The sequence below is a fragment of the Pleurodeles waltl genome, chromosome 4_1 (genome assembly GCF_031143425.1).
Source record: "Pleurodeles waltl isolate 20211129_DDA chromosome 4_1, aPleWal1.hap1.20221129, whole genome shotgun sequence".
In the NCBI taxonomy this organism is placed as follows: domain Eukaryota; kingdom Metazoa; phylum Chordata; class Amphibia; order Caudata; family Salamandridae; genus Pleurodeles; species Pleurodeles waltl.
The window spans coordinates 1,016,908,290-1,016,926,880 of NC_090442.1; the positions used below are offsets into that span (position 1 = coordinate 1,016,908,290).

Sequence of the window (18,591 nt, forward strand, 5' to 3'; positions counted from 1 at the left end):
TGATACCCTGAAACCAGTCCCAGGATGCTTGTTTCTAGTCCAGGGAATACCTGGCCAGGCAGTTGGGGCTGGACTGTTCCCATGGGGAGCAGGGTCAAGGCTGATTTGCATATGGCTGGATCCAAACTAGAATGGCATAGAAAGCAAAAAAACTGATGGATTAAACCCAGATCTCTGACTGGGGGTGAATGTTTGATTTGCTCTGCATTCCATCCATCATCTGTTTTTTTTTTGCATTAGGATAACCCTTTATGACATAACTGATGCCCTCTCCGTTTATTACCTTGGGATAGGAAGGACATGTAGTCCTCCAGGCATTCATTGCCCGTGGTAGACAGTAAAAGTCATAATCCATTCAAACTTGACCCGGAGGAGATAAGACAAGTGATGTTCCAGGCATACCTGACGTAGCATAGACAGTACAGGCATTTTTTAAAGCATTCATGCAATGCTAGATGCGCTCCATTAATACATGACCTGGGGAAGGCAGTATAACTTAGCAAAGTTCTGTGCACAAATGGCCCATCGAAGATGATAACAAGTGAAGTTCAATATCTTCATGATGTGGGCAGGTAGTACAAGTGATGCTGCATGCATCCATTACCTGCAAAAGAACAACAAGTAATGCTCCATCCATACATTACATTGGAATTTGATCGTACCAGTAATGCTTCATTCATACAGCAGTTGCAGTAGGTGGTTTATGTGATGGGTCATTCATGCTGTACCTGTGGTAGGTAGTATAAGCGATGCTCAATTCCTACAGCACTTGTGATAGGTAGTACAAGTCATGCTCCATTTATACAGTCCCTGTGATAAGTAGTATAAGTGGCACTTCATTCATATAGCTAATGTAATAGGTAATATAAGTGGTGCACCATACATTCAGCACCTGTAATAGGTAGAATAAGTGATGCCCATTCATATAGTGCCTGTGATAGGTAGTTTAAGTGATGTCCCACTCAAAGATGGCTGAGGGTGGTTAGTACTCCATGCACTCATTAACTGGGATAGATAGTAAAGTGCAAGTGTTTTTCCAATGTGGAGAGCTGCTCTTTCTGCTCTGGGGTAGGGTGGATCCCAGAGAGAGCTTGTGCCTGCCTCTTGCTGCTGCGTGTAGCGCTGGCAGCCCAACTTTGCCAAACAGGATCAGGACTTTGAGCGCCCACCGAGAGGGCACTCACTGCACCGCCTAATGCTTTCATACTGCCAGAATGGGTAAGGCTAGAATCAATCCTGTGGGGCCCCAGGGGACTCTCTGCTAACGGTGCTGCAGCAACATAGACACTTTTGACTAATTTCTAAAGAGTCAAATGAGAACTCTTGAGTATGGCCTACTTGTGATCAATCCCTGGATGCTGCCACCAGCACATAGGGAATAACCCCAACCGCGTCATAAGGAAGAGGGTGGAACAGGGATTTGCCTGAATCTACTAGAGCCCTGACCTCAAGGGGATTGTGTTATTGCTCACAAATGTCGCTTTTCTTTGAGTGGGTAGAGTTAGAAATAAAATACGTATTTTTCTTATAAAAGTAAGTATTGGACTGTACATTGATTTATTGCTTGTACTGTGTGCACTTTGAGTTATGAGTTGTGTCGACTAATCTGTATCTCTACTGCCTCCCCCAGAGGGACCCTAGACTGCTCGTTCATGCCTACCACTGAGTCAAGTGCAGAATGGGATGCTTGGCCCAGTTGCTCAAAATAAAATCCATAATAGATCGGGCCATGGACAACAGGAGTAAAAGGCCTCAACCCCCTACTGTTGGGTACCGTAGCCCCTGCGTGCCACATGGCTCTCTGATAGGGGTTCTAAAACCTTGCATCAAGCAAGTACTTACTGACTGCAACCTTGCTATGCTATTTTCATTGTACTGTGCAGGATACACACACGTGACAAGAGCTGTACACTCCAAGTAGGTGAGATTCCAATAAAGGTGTAACCTATATATGCATACGCATGGTAGCTGCCGGACGTGATGCACATGCAGAGCTAGAGTCCTAATGCCAAATATCTTCATAACATTATTTTTTGGTTCATGTTCCTTTCTGAATTCATGCTTACTTCGTATTAAACCTATATTCTCTTCCTTTTATCGCAGGTATTGTTTTCCCTTTGGTCGACCAGAAGGCGCTTTAAAAGCAACACTGTCTTTGCTTGAAAGGGTAGGTTTGATTTTTGTTTCTGCTAGAATGCACCTACCCTGGCATGGTCATAGGACTATTGACGACATTATGTGTGGTTTGTACTAATACAGTGTGTAATTGCTTCATTTGTAACCCCCTCTTTCTAGGTTTTACTGGATATTGTTGAAGGCTTGTAATCCCCTTTTTGTGGTGTTTAGACACGGTTTTGTTTCACATTGTTGGAATTGCAGGAGCATGCTGGAGATCTTTGCCTCCTATTAACATACTTATGCTGTGGACTAAGTACATTCCTGTTGTTAAATTGTCTGACCACAACCTCAAGTATTAGTTGAACATTGACTTTCAAAGAGATTTCAATAATGGAAACAAAAGTGAGAAAGAAATTAGCTGCAACTATGCTTTTTCATTCTCAAAGACGTTGTTATTGAGAACTTTTAGTCAGTTCGAGTGGGCAGACATTTTGTGAATTCGAACTTAAATTCTGCTTGGCAAGGGATGTGACTCAAAATGTTATTCTAGGGAACGGGTACGGTGTAAGTACAAACATTCCTCCCTATGTCAGCAATAAACATTTACTGGCTACATTTTAGTTGTATCTTTGGGGATCTGAGGGGCATCTCTAAGCAAAAAGTCTACCCAGCTACCTGCACGACACCATCCCAGCCTCCCTCACAGCTAGCTATCAGTAGTAGTGTATCACAGAATGCCATAAAATTCCACAGGTCCCATCAGCTTCAACAGCTACCGTCTTTAAATCAATGCCAGTTTTCACTGCTTGTCCGCATATTTGGGATTAGCACATCTGCAGGTTAACAATGTATACATTTAAAACCAACTCTTCAGGAAATACTAATCATGGATCACTCAAGTGTGTAGAGTAAAAATACCCATTCACACAACAAAATATCCGGATCGCACACAAAGAGCGAGGTAGGAACCTAGTATTTCAAAGGAGTGTTCCTTTATTAGGATGAAATCCCTCACACACCAGAGGTGACATGCTTCATCATAGGGATTCTTCTCACACCGTGACAGCAAATCACTCTGTGGGCTACAACTTCCTCTCTAATCGGAAGGAGCTCTTCAGATATTTTAGTATATGATAGTAATCCCTAGGGAGACAGGAGGATGGTGAGGCTAGGAGAGTGTGTAGTGTGTGAACAAAAAGTGTTTTGAACAATGTGATTAAAACTGACTCCGAGGCAGGCATACAACTTTTATCTGATAGAGACTTCTAGTTGCAGATTCCTTACCTTAGAATTTCCCCCCAGGCTTCAGACTGGATCTGGAGATTTTTTCTTCGAGCAATACCCCTGCACGTCAGTATGTGGCGTCGGTCAACTCCGCAGGCGTCGTAGGCATCGTGGCCGCCGTGATGACGTCGGGAGTAGTACATAGACACTGCCCTCGCGCAGTGACGTCAGTTCTTTTCTTTCCGTGCCACGCGCTGATCTGAGAGAGAGCTACCCTTGGCTATTTTTTGGCCGAATTCAACCGTTTTGTCGATATTTTTTGGTGCGGCCTTTGGTGCGCCGAGGATGTCCCCGAAGACCGAGTTCAGTCCGTGCGAGGACTGCCACTGCATGATGTCGAGCGCGACCACGACCCGAAGTCGTGCTCCGAGTGCCGGGCAATGCATCCGAGGGCTTTGAGGGAGCGGTCCCTAAAGCTGATGGCAGCCCGGCACTCGACTCCGCGTAGGTCCCGATCTCGCTCGAGAGGAAGGTCTCGAGATCGGTCGCGGAGCCACCACCACTCGTCTTCTACAAAATCTTCAGGTCAAGGTAAGAAGAAGAAGAAGTCCCATCGCTCTCCGACTTCACCCCGTCGTTCGGTCGACGCAACGCAGGACGAGCGTCCACGAACTAGGCCTCTGTCCTCGGAGCCTATGTCTGGGTTGGCTCCGCGCTTCCCTGAGTTTCCCGGAGCCAGAGCGACTCCCACCCAACTCAGAGTTCTACGAGGCCGTGCGCCACATCTTTGGGCGTGCCGAACCCGATATGGTGCCTTCGGCTGAGGGGCCTTCGGGTTCTGCGCCGGCAGCTTTGGCCCCGGCCACTGAGGTCGCCTCTGGATCCGTGCGCGGGTCTGCACCGACGCCGGTGGCACAGTGGAGACCTTCCCCGACGCCGGGTCGTTTAGCGACGCTCACGATGTCGGTAGTGCCCACTATCGACGTCGACCCGATTCTCATTCCCGACGACTCGGAGTCAGAGGGGCGTCGGCTTCGGTGGGCCCCATTCGCCTGAGGTTGGATTCTGACCTATTTTCCTATGGGTAGGAATACGGGGAGGAATTGGAGGGGTCCCTGGACCCTTATGAATACCAGGAAGCCCCTACAATGGACTGGGCACAGGACTTGGGCGAAGCCAGTGGTCTTGATACTTCTCCTGACTCTGGCATGCTGGCTCCTCCTACCGTGGCTATGGTGGAGGGAGCTACCTATGGTATGGTGGTTAGTAGGGCGGCTGAGGTCCTTGGCCTTGAGCTACCTATTGTCGAAGTCAGGTCTAACCTCCTGACGGAGGTGCTTCAGCCTGGGGCTTCTACATCTGAACCCCTTCTCCCATTTAATGAAGCCCTTACTGACGTCCTTTTGGGTACGTGGTCCAAACCCAACACAGGCCTGCGCCGAACGACCTGAAGTTCCTGTCCCTACATCCTACGCCTAAGAGTCTTGTTATCAAGGCGTCCTCTTCTTCTGGCGCGTTCCCTTCACAACCCCGGATAGGGAATCCAAAAGGCTGGAACAATTTGGTAAGAAGTTATTTTCTTCCTCCAGCCTCGTGCTGCGGTCTGTGAACACCGCATGCCTTTTGGGCCGTTATTCCCACTCCCTGTGGGATATGGTTGCGCAAGTCCTGCCACAGATACCGTAGGAGGCCCGTGCTATTGTCTCCCAAGCAGTCAAAGATGGGAGAGACGCGGCAAAGTTCACCATCCGTTGTGGGCTGGGTACGACCGACTCTCTGGGCAGATCGGTTGCTACGACAGTGGCCTTACGGCACCATGCCTCGTTACGTACGTCTGGTTTCTCAGGGGATGTCCAACAGTCCCTCATGGACATGCCCTTTGATGGCACGCATCTCTTCGGAGACAAAGCGGACTCGGCCTTGGAGATGTTCAAGGAGTCCAGGGTTACGGCTCGGTCCCTTGGCCTTTCTGCCGCCACACGCCCCCCACAGTCTGCTTTTCGTCCCTTTCGTGGCCACGGAAGGGCCGCCGTGTCGCATCCTCAACCCAGCCACCGGGCCATGCACGCTGGACAGCCTATGCGTGGCCGGGGGCGTGGAATCCCACGTGGTCGTGGGTCAGGGAACCAGAGGTCTGTCCAGTCCACCCCTCCGCAGCCTCCAAACCTTCCTAGTCCGTCCCCTCACTCCCGCCCAGTAGGTGGCAGAATCCGCCATCACCTGCCCCACTGGGAACATATCACCATGGACGGGTGGGTTTTGCAAATCATTCAGAAGGGCTACTCCCTCACTTTCGAATCCACACCACCACAAATGCCACCATCCTTCCATCCCCTTTCGGAGGATCATTTGGTGCTTCTCCACCGGGAAGTCACGGCTCTCTTGGCCAAGGGAGCTATAGAAAGGGTTCCTGTGCCAGAAGTAGGTTGTGGTTGTTATTCCCACTACTTTCTGATACCAAAGAAGGACAAAGGCTTGCGCCCTATCCTAGATCTTCAGGACCTGCACTACTTCCTCAAGAAGTCTGCAATGTTATCTTGGCAGCCAGGCGTCCCTCGACTAAAACTGTATACACCTGTCATTGGAATACATTTGTGGCATGGTGCACCAACAAATCTGTTGACCCCATATCTGCCCCTCTTTCAGAGGTTCTTCTCTTCATTCTTTCCTTAGCCCAGCAGGGCTCTGCATTGGGCACCCTAAAGGGGTATCTGTCTGCCATTTCTGCCTTTCTTAGGCTTCCTGATCAGCCCTCACTCTTTAAATCTCCTCTTGTGAGTAGGTTCTTAAAGGGGCTCACCCACTTATTTCCTCCCACTCCCTTCATCATGCCTCAGTGGGATCTTAATCTTGTGCTTACTTTCTTGATGTGTACTCCCTTTGAGCCTTTGCATAATTATCCCTTACGGCTCCTCACATTCAAACTGTCTTTCTTATTGCCATCACCTCTGCTCGCAGGGTGAGTGAGCTTCAGGCCCTTTCTTCAAAGCCTCCATACTTGTCCGTACACCCAGACAAAGTGGTGTTACGCACTAGAGCTTCCTTCCTTCCTAAGGTGGTTACACTGTTTCATGTAGGCCAGTCCATCACTTTGTCTACCTTCTACGCACCCCCACATCCTTCCCATGAGGAGGAGAGACGCCACCGTCTGGACCCAAAAAGAGCGTTGGCGTTCTACCCCAACCGTACTAAAGACTTCCGGGTGGACGATCAACTCTTTGTTGGCTATGTGGGTGCGAAGAAAGGGAAGGCGGTGCAGAAACATACCATCTCTTGATGGGTGCTTCTTTGCATCAAAATGTGGTACGCTTTGGCGAAAAAGCAACCTCCTGACGGCTTGCGGGCTCATTCTACCAGATTGACTGATTGATTGAGCCACTGCTGCATCCAATGCGTTAGCACGTGGAGTTCCTGTCCTGGATATCTGTCAGGCAGCTACGTGGGCGTCTCTGCACACGTTTGCTAAGCATTACTGCCTGGACAGTCAGGTCCGTCGGGACGGCTACTTTGGTTGTTCGGTCCTGCAGGACTTTCTAGTATGATCTTAGTTCGCAGCCCACCACCGAGGATGGCAGTGCTTGGGTATCTATTCTAAGGTAAGGAATCTGCAACTAGAAGTCTCTATCAGATGTACAAGTTACTTACCTTCGGTAATGAAATATCTGGTAGAGACATATTCTAGTTGCAGATTCCTTACCGCCCACCAATCCTCCCCGGTTGCGAACTGATTTCTAGGGACAGGGATTCCCCCCTTTCAGGGCCTTAGCTCCGGTGCACCAATATCAGTGTTCTTAGCGGCTGTGCGCTCTGGCATGGAAAGTCGTTAAAAGAAACTGACGTCACTGCGCGAGGGCGGCGTCTATGTACTACTCCCAATGTCATCACGGCGACCACGATGTCTACGACGCTTGCAGAGTCGACCGACACCACCTACTGACGCGCAAGGGTATTGCTCGAAGAAAAAATCTCCGGATCCAGTCTGACGCCTGGGGGAAAATACTAAGGTAAGGAATCTGCAACCAGAATATGTCTCTACCAGATATTTTGTTACCAAAGGTAAGTAACTTGTACTTCTTGTCTGCCTGGGTCAGAATTAAAAGGAGACAAAGGACACTGCACCAGTCAACTGACCCTGCTTTTTTGTGTCACTGCGCAACATGTTTCTGCCAACAGAACCCTCAGCCGAGGTGTACGGTCCTTCATCAGGACCTTGGAAAAATTCACGTTTAACGATAGAACATGCAATAAAAAGAGAAGAAATACAGAAACATACAAGTGGTCACCAGTGGTTCACCAGCAGATCCACTTTATAATGACCTGTAGGGAATATAACAACTAGGTTACAGCGAGAGTGTTGGTAACACTTACCAAATTATAGTGCCACCAACAACCCAATAAGTGGAATAATAAAACCATCAAAAGAGTGTCCAAGTAGAATACGGCTGTGACATCTGTTCAAACCACGCAAGCTTACCCGCAAATGTTGGGTATCATGCCTCAACTTGAAAGGCCCTGGCGTGGGGCTCAGGATGCACTCTATCCTAAAGGGAGAAATAAATGTGTGTATATTACATGGCTTAATAGGGAGGTGCTAACAAGGTCTACTATTTCCTGTCCAGTCGACTAGTGGCCAAACAAACAAAATTTCAGCATAACAAGAAACAAGCATTGGCAAAGCCAATAAGTCTCACCTTAGGGACAAATTCGCTTTGCTGATAGTTTTAGTCACAGTGCATAGCATTCTTGACGCTGTGGAACATTGTTAATAAACTAGAAAAAAAAACTATGCTGCCAACTACATTATTTTGTAGGCGTATGCACCAAGCTTGTGCACACCTACAAAATAACACAAGCAGTTTGTTTGCTTTGTTTCACTGATCCAAGTTAGATCTTTAATAAAAAATGAATTAAGTCAAGTCAGTGGGAGGAAACAACAAGGTTGGGAACGGAACGCAGGTGGGAAAACAACACGGTGAGCGGGCAGACAACACTTAGGAGTGCATGGTGAGGAGCAACACAGAGGGTGCAGGTGGGGGAGGCAAAACAGAGGTCACAGTGAGGGAAGCAAGTGGATAGAGAGCAACCTGGATGGGGGTGGAAGTGAACAAATAACAAAGGGTGCACAATGGAGTTAAAGCGCAATGGCGAATGACTCGAAGCTCCAGCTGTATATAAGAGAAAGCGTACGTGAGAGCATCTTGAAGGACAAAGTTGTGCAAAATTACATTTGTATAGTGTTATGAAAAAAGGCAGAGAGAAGCCAGGGCTCCCATCTTTCTAAGGCCGACAAAAAGAGCTGCATTTCATTTGGTCATAGAGGCATTGGACGTGTTCCCAAGGATTGACAGCAAGCTAGTAACATAACATACAACTGTCAGCTGTGCAGTGCAAAAATTGTTGCAATTTTAGTGGCGAGTTCAAAGAAAAACTTGTTGTCTGTAAATGACAGTGCGCTACCGTATCAGTGCTTCAAAATGCACTGCAGTCTACATACCACATCCTTTCCACTCTCCTGCCAAATAGGTGTGGCTCATTTGTTACACCTGTGTTTTGTGTGTGATGCTTGGACTTTTCACAATCCTTTCGACTTCAGTGATGTAACATAATGGCAGCACTCCCACTCTGGAAGTTGTTCCAGCATCCCTGGGACGCAGCAGGGCTTGGAGTCAGGACAGGACTACTGAGAGCACTGTGTATGTGTTGCAGAAATTCCTGAAATCTGAAAGGAACAAGCACCAACCCAGCCTTTCATCCTTCTGAGGGTGCTAAAAAGAAGTGTCATTTAAGATGCTAATATTTTATAAATTTGAATTGCTACCAAGCCCTAGCCTACCTGCTACCAATAGATAGCATGATTCGTACACACACATTAAGACAGCCTTTGGTGTCTGCACCCTGCCTCAGGCGCCTTCTCCAGTAGCACGTTCCACATACAGCTCAGACACTCATTCCCAACAGGCCACAAGCTCCAACTTGGCCTCTCATCCTTCTGAGGCTGATAAGATGGAGCTCCATTTGGATTGGTCATTTCAATCTTTTGAATTGCTACCAAACCCTAAAACTAACACCAAGCTATGCACCAAATGCATTTCGTGGGTTTATTTTAGTATTTAATTTCTTTTTTTAAAGATCAGACAGCTTAAAATGCCTCAGTCTCCCATGAACATTTATGTATTTTCTGTGGTTTAGTGTCCACCCGCTCTCAGGATTTACTGGCAAACTGGAAAATCAGCAGTCGGGCTTGGAGCTGGGATACTGATGATAAGGCCAGTGTGCATCTGCTGAAGAAATATGGAGAATCTAAAATGCACATGCACAAACTGGACTTCCTTCCTCCCACAACTGATAAAAGAGAGCTCCATTTAGGTTTGTAATAGCAGACATTTGAAGTGCTACCAAGCCCTAAAACTGGTAAGAAGCACTGCACAATAGGCTATTAACATATCCTCCAAATGTCAGTTGGGCTCTAGAAAACTGTCTGCCTGCCCACATTATCATGATTCGAGCAAACACATTAGGAAAGCCCTGTGGTGCCTGCACCCTGCCTCATACTTCTTCTTCTGCACCAGTATGTTCCTCACATGGCTCACACACACTTGGTGGTCTCAGAGCTGCTGACGCTGATACTTGGAACTGGGTAAGTACGTTCCAGTTCTGGCATCAGCCCGATAACCAGTGATTCTGTGCAAATCACTTATTCTCCCTACTAAAATAAAAATGAATGTGATCTTGTGCTATGGAGCTGTTGCTCGTGGTATTTGCTCCAGTGCCTTTGGGCCGAGTTCACACAATAATAAGGATTATGGAATGTGGATCACATTTTTGGGCAGTGCCTTGTCTTAATTGTGACCCCAATCTGACCCTTAATGTTAGACACACACTTGGAGCTCGCTGCAGCAGGTGCGTTAACCCACTCATCTATCACACTAAATTTCAAACATGTGACCCAAACATAATACATGAGTCCATATAGAAGGTGTATTAACCCACTGAGCTTTTGCATTTGGGTTAGAAAACGTGACCTGCAGGACTGAGACCGCTCTCTGCAGTAAGTTCATTTGCCCAGTTTTCTGACTGAGATAAGAACAGGGGCGGCTCCTTCATAAGGGAGGAGGAGCGTCTCCCCCGCTGCCAGCAGCAACCACAGCAAATCCTTTCACAAGGAATGTATACTAAACTGTGTTTATTATCCTTTCCTTGTGAAAAGGGCGGGGCATTGGGGGTTACGGGCAGAGGGGAGTGCACTGTGCACTCCCCTTAAAGCGCATGTGTGCTTGGCCCGCCGTCTCAGGCTGGCCAAACACACATGCACACAGGCCTCTTTCCAGCCCAGCAACACAGGTGTTGTCAAAATCATCATCGTCGATGGTGAAAGTTAAAATGCTTCCGATGGCACCATCAATGACCAGCAGGCCAACGACTACATTGTCACCGATGACAACCGCGTCATCAGTGACTACAACAGCGACTACAACCTTGTCGATGACGACCACAATGATGACAGAACCGTCAACGGTGGATATGCTGTCAATGAAGACCATGCTGTCGTCAAGAACCATTCCTTCGACAATGATGCGGTCGATGAGACATGTAAAACCGTTGTCGACAGTACCATCGAAGACATCTCCATCAACGAAGACCTCGTCGATGAGACAAACAACTTTACAATTAGATGAGGATGTAACATTTTCAAAAAATAAAACAAGGCCATCACCATCTTCACCACACCGATCAAGGACATTGTCAATGAGCCTCTTGTCTACCCCCTTTATACTGCGTCCAGAGCTCACCTCTCCCAGCAAGGTGTCTCCTTACCCAACTAGCCACTTGTAGATGTTGAAGATTACAATGAGTATGATCAAGGTCCCTTTGGTACAGATCACAATCCATCAGAGGTGCTTGTGAAGTACTAGGACAACAACGAGGAAGAAGAATACTATGAGCCTATGTATCAAGGCCATCAGTGTGCTGACCAGATACATCAACCTATGGCTCAATACCAGCATTAACCTTTTTCACAGGATATGGACCAGGTTCCAATAACTTTAGTTCAAGATCTCAAAGGTATGCTTCAAGATTATTATAGACGGTTTCCAGCAGGAGCGCCACATAGCTCTAAAAATCCTGCTGCTGCACCACGCTCACCGCCGCCACTGCCACCACCTACTCAGAGGATGACTCAAAGACCACATATTGCTATGCCTCCTTGAGATGACCCATCTTCTTTTTCATCACCTGAAGATGAAGAAGACAGAGAAAAAGGCAAAGTTTGTGACACATGATCTCTAACAATTGAGTGGGACGAATATCTTATTCCAGCTCTACCACCTCCTCCTGCACCACAACCAGTTGGTTCCCACCAGAAGATAATGTCAGATTTCACACACTCATGGAAAGGGCAGGAACACGTTTTCACTTACCAATTACCATAAAGGAATCTGATTGCTTTCTTTATGATTTTAAAGAACAGGCTAGAAAGACAATGCGGAAATCTCTAAACTAGAATATGGGCCTCATTATGTGTCTGGCGATCTTCAGACCGTCAGACCCACGGTGGTGGTTGAACTGCCGCGGTCATGGCAGTCATAACACCACATGATGAACGTGGCGGGCCGCCACGGTCCGAAAGCAGACACTGCCAGGCTGCCAACATCTGACAGCCTGGCTGTCCCGGCGGTTGTAATCCGCCAGGACAGCGCTCCAGGCAAGCAGTGCTGCCCTGGGGATTACATATCCCCATACCGCCAGCCTTTCCATGGTGGTTATACCATGGGGCCCCCATGCACAGCCCCGTCACACATTCCACTGCCGGAACTACGGGCAGTGGAATGCGTGACGGGTGCTGCTGCACCCACCGCACCGCCACATTGCAGCCAGCTTCAATGTTACGGCCCTGTTTCCCACTGGCCCGGCTGGCGTAAACACTGTTTCCGCCTGCCGGCTCACCAGGAAACTCAAAATGGGGCTGGCGGGGTTTAGCCTGCAGTGGCAGTCTAGTGACGGTATGAGTTTGGCAGGTGGAGGCCCTATATCTGGGAGGAAGAACACAAGATAATGGAAACGCTGGTTACGGTTACAGCGATATTACTGCATATCGACAAGAAATAAAAGGTGCAGGAAGGTTCACCTGCTTGTTTCATAGGGCATCAAAAAATAGATTCGGTGATTTACCAGGAAGCAGTGCGCCGATCGACAAAATCCGTCCACCCCGATTAACACTCCTCCTGACAAAGAAGGCAGATGCTTGGACAATATTGGAAAAATATTTTCCACTATTGCAGCCATGTCTGTCCACGCAGCTAATTGCCTGGCAATTCTTGTCAGATACGATCGCTAGATGTGGTCAGACATCGCCACATACTTGGATTTTTTGCCAGAGAACAAAAAAGTGGCCTAAAAAAAGAGTTAGCATGAGAGTGAAAGATCAGCATCCGAAATTATTGATTGTGCAGTGGATATTGCCTTTAGGCAATTAGCAGGATCAGCAGTTCTCAGACGACAGGGCTGGCTCAAAGCTACAGCATTCTGCTGAGGTTGAAACAAACATTTTGGACATGTCCTTTGATGGCAAGGTTTTATTTGGCAAGCACATCAACGATGCACTGCTCACTGTCACGTCAGACACCGAAACTGCTAGATCCTTAGGAACTCTCCAGTACCAAAAGACACACTTTCTGGAGCTCGTGAAAGTGGAACATATTCCTTTCGAAGAGGATAGCAGCCGTATCAACCATATCAATAATTTCAACAGTCCCGTCAACCAGGTTTTCAACAGAGTCAGACCTATTAAACACCACCATCAACTAAACAACAGCCTAGCAGAAAGCAAACAGCTTTGGCCAGAGACAACAGCAGGAAGCGATGACAAGCTTTCAGTGCTGGTTACAACCTCTACAAATCAACACCAAGCGGGAGCCAGAATTGTGAGCTACAATCCCCAGTTGGAAAAGATCACAACAGACAAATGGGTCCTGGATCTCATCAAATATGAACACACCCTGGAGTTAACCAAAATTCCACCCCATATACCACCAATGCAATCCTTGCCTTCTCACCTCCATCTTCTTTACAAGGAAGCATTGGCTCGGTTAGCCAAAGGTGCCATAGAAAAGGCTCCATCTTCACACAGAGGAAAGGGTTTCTGTTCTCATTTTTTCCTGATCCACAAGAAATCAGGAGAATGATGTCCCATTCTGGATCTCGAGAAACTCAACAAGTGAAAGAAAAACCGTCTTTTTGCATGATTATTCTCCAGGAAATTATCAATCTTCTCAATCACTGAAATTTCATGACAACCCTCAATCTCCAAGATGCATACTTCCATATTCCGTTACATCCTCCTATGTGTCGGCGGCGCAGGATTATTCGGATCGCAGATGTATCTGCCTCTGTGGCAGCAAAGTGGAGTCATTTAGTTATGGTTCACAAGTGCTGCTTGCGGCACTGCTCTCGGTACATTTGGCGGCTGTTCCTTCTTCCCTGGGGATTGTCCTGACTGTTCCTCAGGCATTTGTCCCTTTTCTAACCCTTGACTCAGACCTACTCTGTTTTTCAGACCTCCATTTTGTGGTCGCTCTTCCAAGGGGGTCCCCTTCCCCGAAATGGTGGCTGCACAGTCAGAATAAAAATAAGACTCCAGGCACCCTGACCATGGAAAGAAAAGGACTACAATTTTACATCAGTAATATCCTAATGTGGCGGTCATCTTACACTGGCACGAGAAATCACCACTACTCCATGTGAAGTGTCTGCCAGCCAGGGTAATGGCAATCTTTCCTCAATGACACTTGATCCTGACCAATTAGAGAAGCTGTGTTGGAGTGTTAAAGCCATTTTTCACTTTATTAGATCTCTTAGCTCCCTTCTTCCACCCTCATACACCTCCTCTGTTTGCGCTCTCACATATGCTTCCACTCCCTGTAACTTAGACATTTGCGCTCACGTGTGCTTCTACCCCAAAATGTAGAAATTGATTCTGCAGCCACCTATGTTCCCTGTGGATCTATCTTAATCCCTTAGACAACCAATTTTTCCACTTACCCACTGCTCCATTACCTATTGTGCAGCCATACGACCAAAGCTTTAAGGATAGCACACTTGCACCGGCCAGCTGCAATGCTTTCAAGATCAACCACCACCCTAACCTAACTTAAAATGCTGCTAAAAATTTCAAACATAACCTACTCAAATGCAATTCTGAAACGCTCACATCTGATTCCTACCTTTGCCATAAAAAAGGTATTTTGGTTAATTACCTAATCTTCTACACCAACCAAAGAGCTTATTGAAGGAGAGCTATAGCCTCTTTGCTCTGAGTTAGCTTGTCTAAGAAAACACCTCATGGCCTATGAATCACTATTATTCCATCACCAATCTTCAAGGCCTAAGTAACCATTTCACTCTACAGCAATGGAGACGTGCTCATCCAATAATCTGACAGAAACCTAGAGCGATTCAACAAAATATTTTTGACGATTGAAAACATTGTATTGCACAATGCCCCCTCTACCTCCAGAAGATCTCCCTCCCGCTCTTTGATTGAAACATTGGCATCACTCAATCCCACCTCTACCCTATCACCCACACCTCTGCTTGACTATTTTTTTGCTTACAACACAAGAACAGACGCTATTAGATCTAGGTCATTTATTTCACGTGATGATTCTTACCCTGTCCCTGTACCTCATTTATTTGTCTTAGTCCCTCCCTTAGCTCATAATACAATGGAAACTAATGCACCATGTGCTGGATTTGTCAACAACCTCAACTCAGAGATACTCAGGACCTCTAATCGCCCTCCTTCATTTAAGAGCTCCCCTTCCTTCACCCCTTCTGCAACCCAATGGTCAACTTACTCAACTACTACTCCTAACATGCTCGCAGAGACCCTCAACTACACATTTGCACTCCTAGGAGACTCCTTCCTACCTCACTTCCCATCATCACTCTTAATTCCCCACCCAATTGTCCTCATCCTCCCATCACATCCCCTATTTCTGCCCTCACCACCTATGACTCATCCAGTTCACGCACCGCTCCCCTCACTCCGGAAGGACCTCTCATGTCCTCAGTACCAAGTCCAAGCTATGTTTCTGAACCCTAAACTCTTGACAACAAACTCAATGCTCTCTCAATAGAGACCTCGAGAGAGTTAAAGATGATGTCTGGAACCTCTTAATCACCACCTCAAAGCGTGAGAAACTCTGGAACAGGAACCAGACCCCAAATATAACAGAACCCTACACTCTAATCAATACAACCTATCCACAATACGAAAGCCGGTCTGCTTCTGGCATGAGACAACTCCAATGCTTAAACACGCAACGACCTCAAGCTGGAGAACTGGACTTCACCCCAATCCTGCTACTAGACCCCTGAGAGTTACTGACCATCTATCTGAGGCTGACATTCACTCCCTTTTACACTTGTATAAAGCTACACCTGAGAATTTGTCTCTCTCACAGCTCAACATCCAGACCATTCCCTTAAATCATTCTAGAAAACCTAGTCACAACCATAGAGCCTTGAATAAGTGCAACCTGCTACAGGTCCCCATAACATCCCAAGAGACACTAACAACCAAATCTCACATCAAGTCTATGATTCTCAATTGCAGGTAAAATGTAAAACACGCAGCAGACATAGCTGATATCATCCTTGCCCATGACCTTGACCTGCTAGTCCTAACGGAAACCTGGCTCAATAATACCTCATCACCCATTTAGGACATCCTAGTTCCACCCAACTATGATATCATCAGATTGGACAGATCTGGAAAAACTGGAGGCAGCATAGCATGCATTTATTGCTCCCCTTTCATCCAGAAACATACGCAAACCTCTCCAATGTCTTCTTGCAAGTTCCTAGGTATAGATGTATGGAACAGTGATAAGACTGTGTGCATTCTTCACATCCTCTACCACACCATGGGCAACAACCCACTTTTCATCGAGCAATTAATGGAGATCATTGCGAATAACTCAATCCAACGCACCAACCAGATCTTTCTTGGTGATTTCAACATTCACTGGAACAATTCTAATGACCCCATACTGAACTCCTTTAAGGCCTTCCTCTCGGACCTTAACATGACCTAATCTTGCAATGGCCCAACACATAATAGAGGCTTCATATTAGATCTTATTATCGCAAAGGACAATGTCCTACAACTAGAATCCATATTCCCGTGCGACTGGTCAGATCACTACCTAATCTCCTTCCTCATCTTGGAAAATCTGATCAGACAAGGACAACCACTTAAACCCAGACAATGGTCCAGAGACCTTCAAAAAATCTAACTAACTGAACTAACGTATTTTAGCAACAGCATCCTACGTCCCCCATCCAACTTAAAGAATGTCAATGGTCTTACTGATCACTTCTTCCAATCAATGTCTGACATACTTGATACAATGTCTCCAAAACAACTAAAAAGAATACCCAATAGACACCCCAAACCCTGGTTCAATAGCAACCCCAAAGAGGAAAGACATAATTTAAGACTTGCTGAAAGATCCTGGAGAATATCTCCCTCCTTAGCACACCTCAAATATCTAAGATCGACTAGAAGCTACAATAAACACATCAGGAGATCCAAAGCAGAATACCTTAGGACACAACTTGATAATGCAAAAAACAGACCCAAAAAATATTCAAACTCATCAAACAACAAGCATTTTGTAACTCTATTCCCTGTTCGGTAGGCAAAGGATCTTTACCAAGCAAAATGATTTATCCATCAATTTGATGGGAAAGACTATGAAGATCAATTCAGAACTGCAACTTGCTTCCCAGCACCTACTAAACCATCCCCAACCCATTCTCTTCCCAGAGCCTCACATTATGAGAGCCCCTCAAACCAGCTTTTCAACAAAAAACAATGCTACATGGAATACCTTCAAAACTCCAGACAAAACCAACATACTCAAGCTAATATCTCAATAACCCTCCAACTACTTTAGTGATAATTTTAAGGCCATCTGCATGACACATAAAGCCTTGTATAACAAGGAGCCCAGATTCCTCAGACAATGTATGTCCTTTTATGTTCCAACTAGGCCCCTCAGATCCTCTGCTGCCCTACTAGCTCATACGCCCCGTTTTAGGAAAACTAGATGCAGAGGCAACTCCTTTCCAGTAAAAGCCACGCATCTCTGGAACACTCTTCCTCTGGAACTCCGCCAAGAACTTTCAGAATCATCTTTTTGTTAGAAGTTGAAGACATTCTAATTTCCCTCTTAGGCAATTCTTTGGCACTGATGAAGATACTGACATTTCCATTAGCACTGGGAAGCCTCTGGGTATCCATGCACTCTATAAATCATTAACCTAACCTTTTGCCTGCTAAACTCGTCAAAGAACTAAGATCCTCCATCATACCGCTCTGGACTATGATTGTCAATGTATCTCTCTCTCAGGGCCTGATTCCCGATTGTCCTCACTCCTATCCTAAAGAAGCCAAATACCAACAAGTCTGACCTCAATAATTTCCATCCCATCAGCAACCTCCCAACGCTTGCTAAGGTCCTAGAAAGTGTGTACACCTCCAACTCTGCAACCACATTGAACAATATTACTTTCTTGACAATTGCCAGTCTGGCTTCAGGACAGGAACTAGCACTGAAACAGCTCTAACTCATGTTGCAGATGACACCTTGATCAGAACAAACCATGTCTGCTTATACTTCTTGATCTCTCCTCTGCGTTCGACACGGTCAAACATGATGGCTTGATAGATCTTCTAGGGTCAAGAATGGACCTATCTGGGACCATCTTATTCTGGTTTGCCTCATTTCTACACAACAGAGTTCAAAGGATCAAAGTCAATCAAACACTCTCCGACACCACTCAGGTGTACTCCAAGGTTCCACACTGTCACCCACGCTATTCAATTTGTCCATGCAACCGCTCACTGAAATTCTAAAACACTCAAATATTCAGTACCACATGTACGTGGATAATCCACAATTATACCTCAAAAATCTCATCGCCAGAGGACGTCAATACTCTCTACAGCTTGCTAAAAACCCAACAGTGGTTAACCCGCAACCACTTTATGCTCAACATACTCAAAGCGGAATTCCTCTTGATCACCCCTGACAATCACTCTGCCCCCATAGAAGTCTGTCTCTAACAACGTACAGTTCTCAATTGCGTCCCACACATCACTGACTGTACTAAATCATTTGGCATATTGTTGGACAAACACCTAACTATCCAAGATCATATCAGCACAACCACCAGGGGAGC

The 18,591-nt window shown here is 46.4% G+C and overlaps 1 protein-coding gene across 8 annotated transcripts in view; it reads left to right on the plus strand.

Annotated features, from left to right (window-relative positions):
- CADPS2 (calcium dependent secretion activator 2) overlaps positions 1-18,591 on the plus strand; it is a 1,861,089-nt gene that overhangs the window by 1,087,803 nt on the left and 754,695 nt on the right. For all 8 annotated transcript variants that reach the window (XM_069229895.1, XM_069229888.1, XM_069229890.1 and 5 more), the window contains exon 15: positions 2,104-2,167. In XM_069229895.1, coding sequence (XP_069085996.1) covers positions 2,104-2,167 — 64 coding nt within the window. The remainder of the gene's footprint in view (positions 1-2,103; positions 2,168-18,591) is intronic.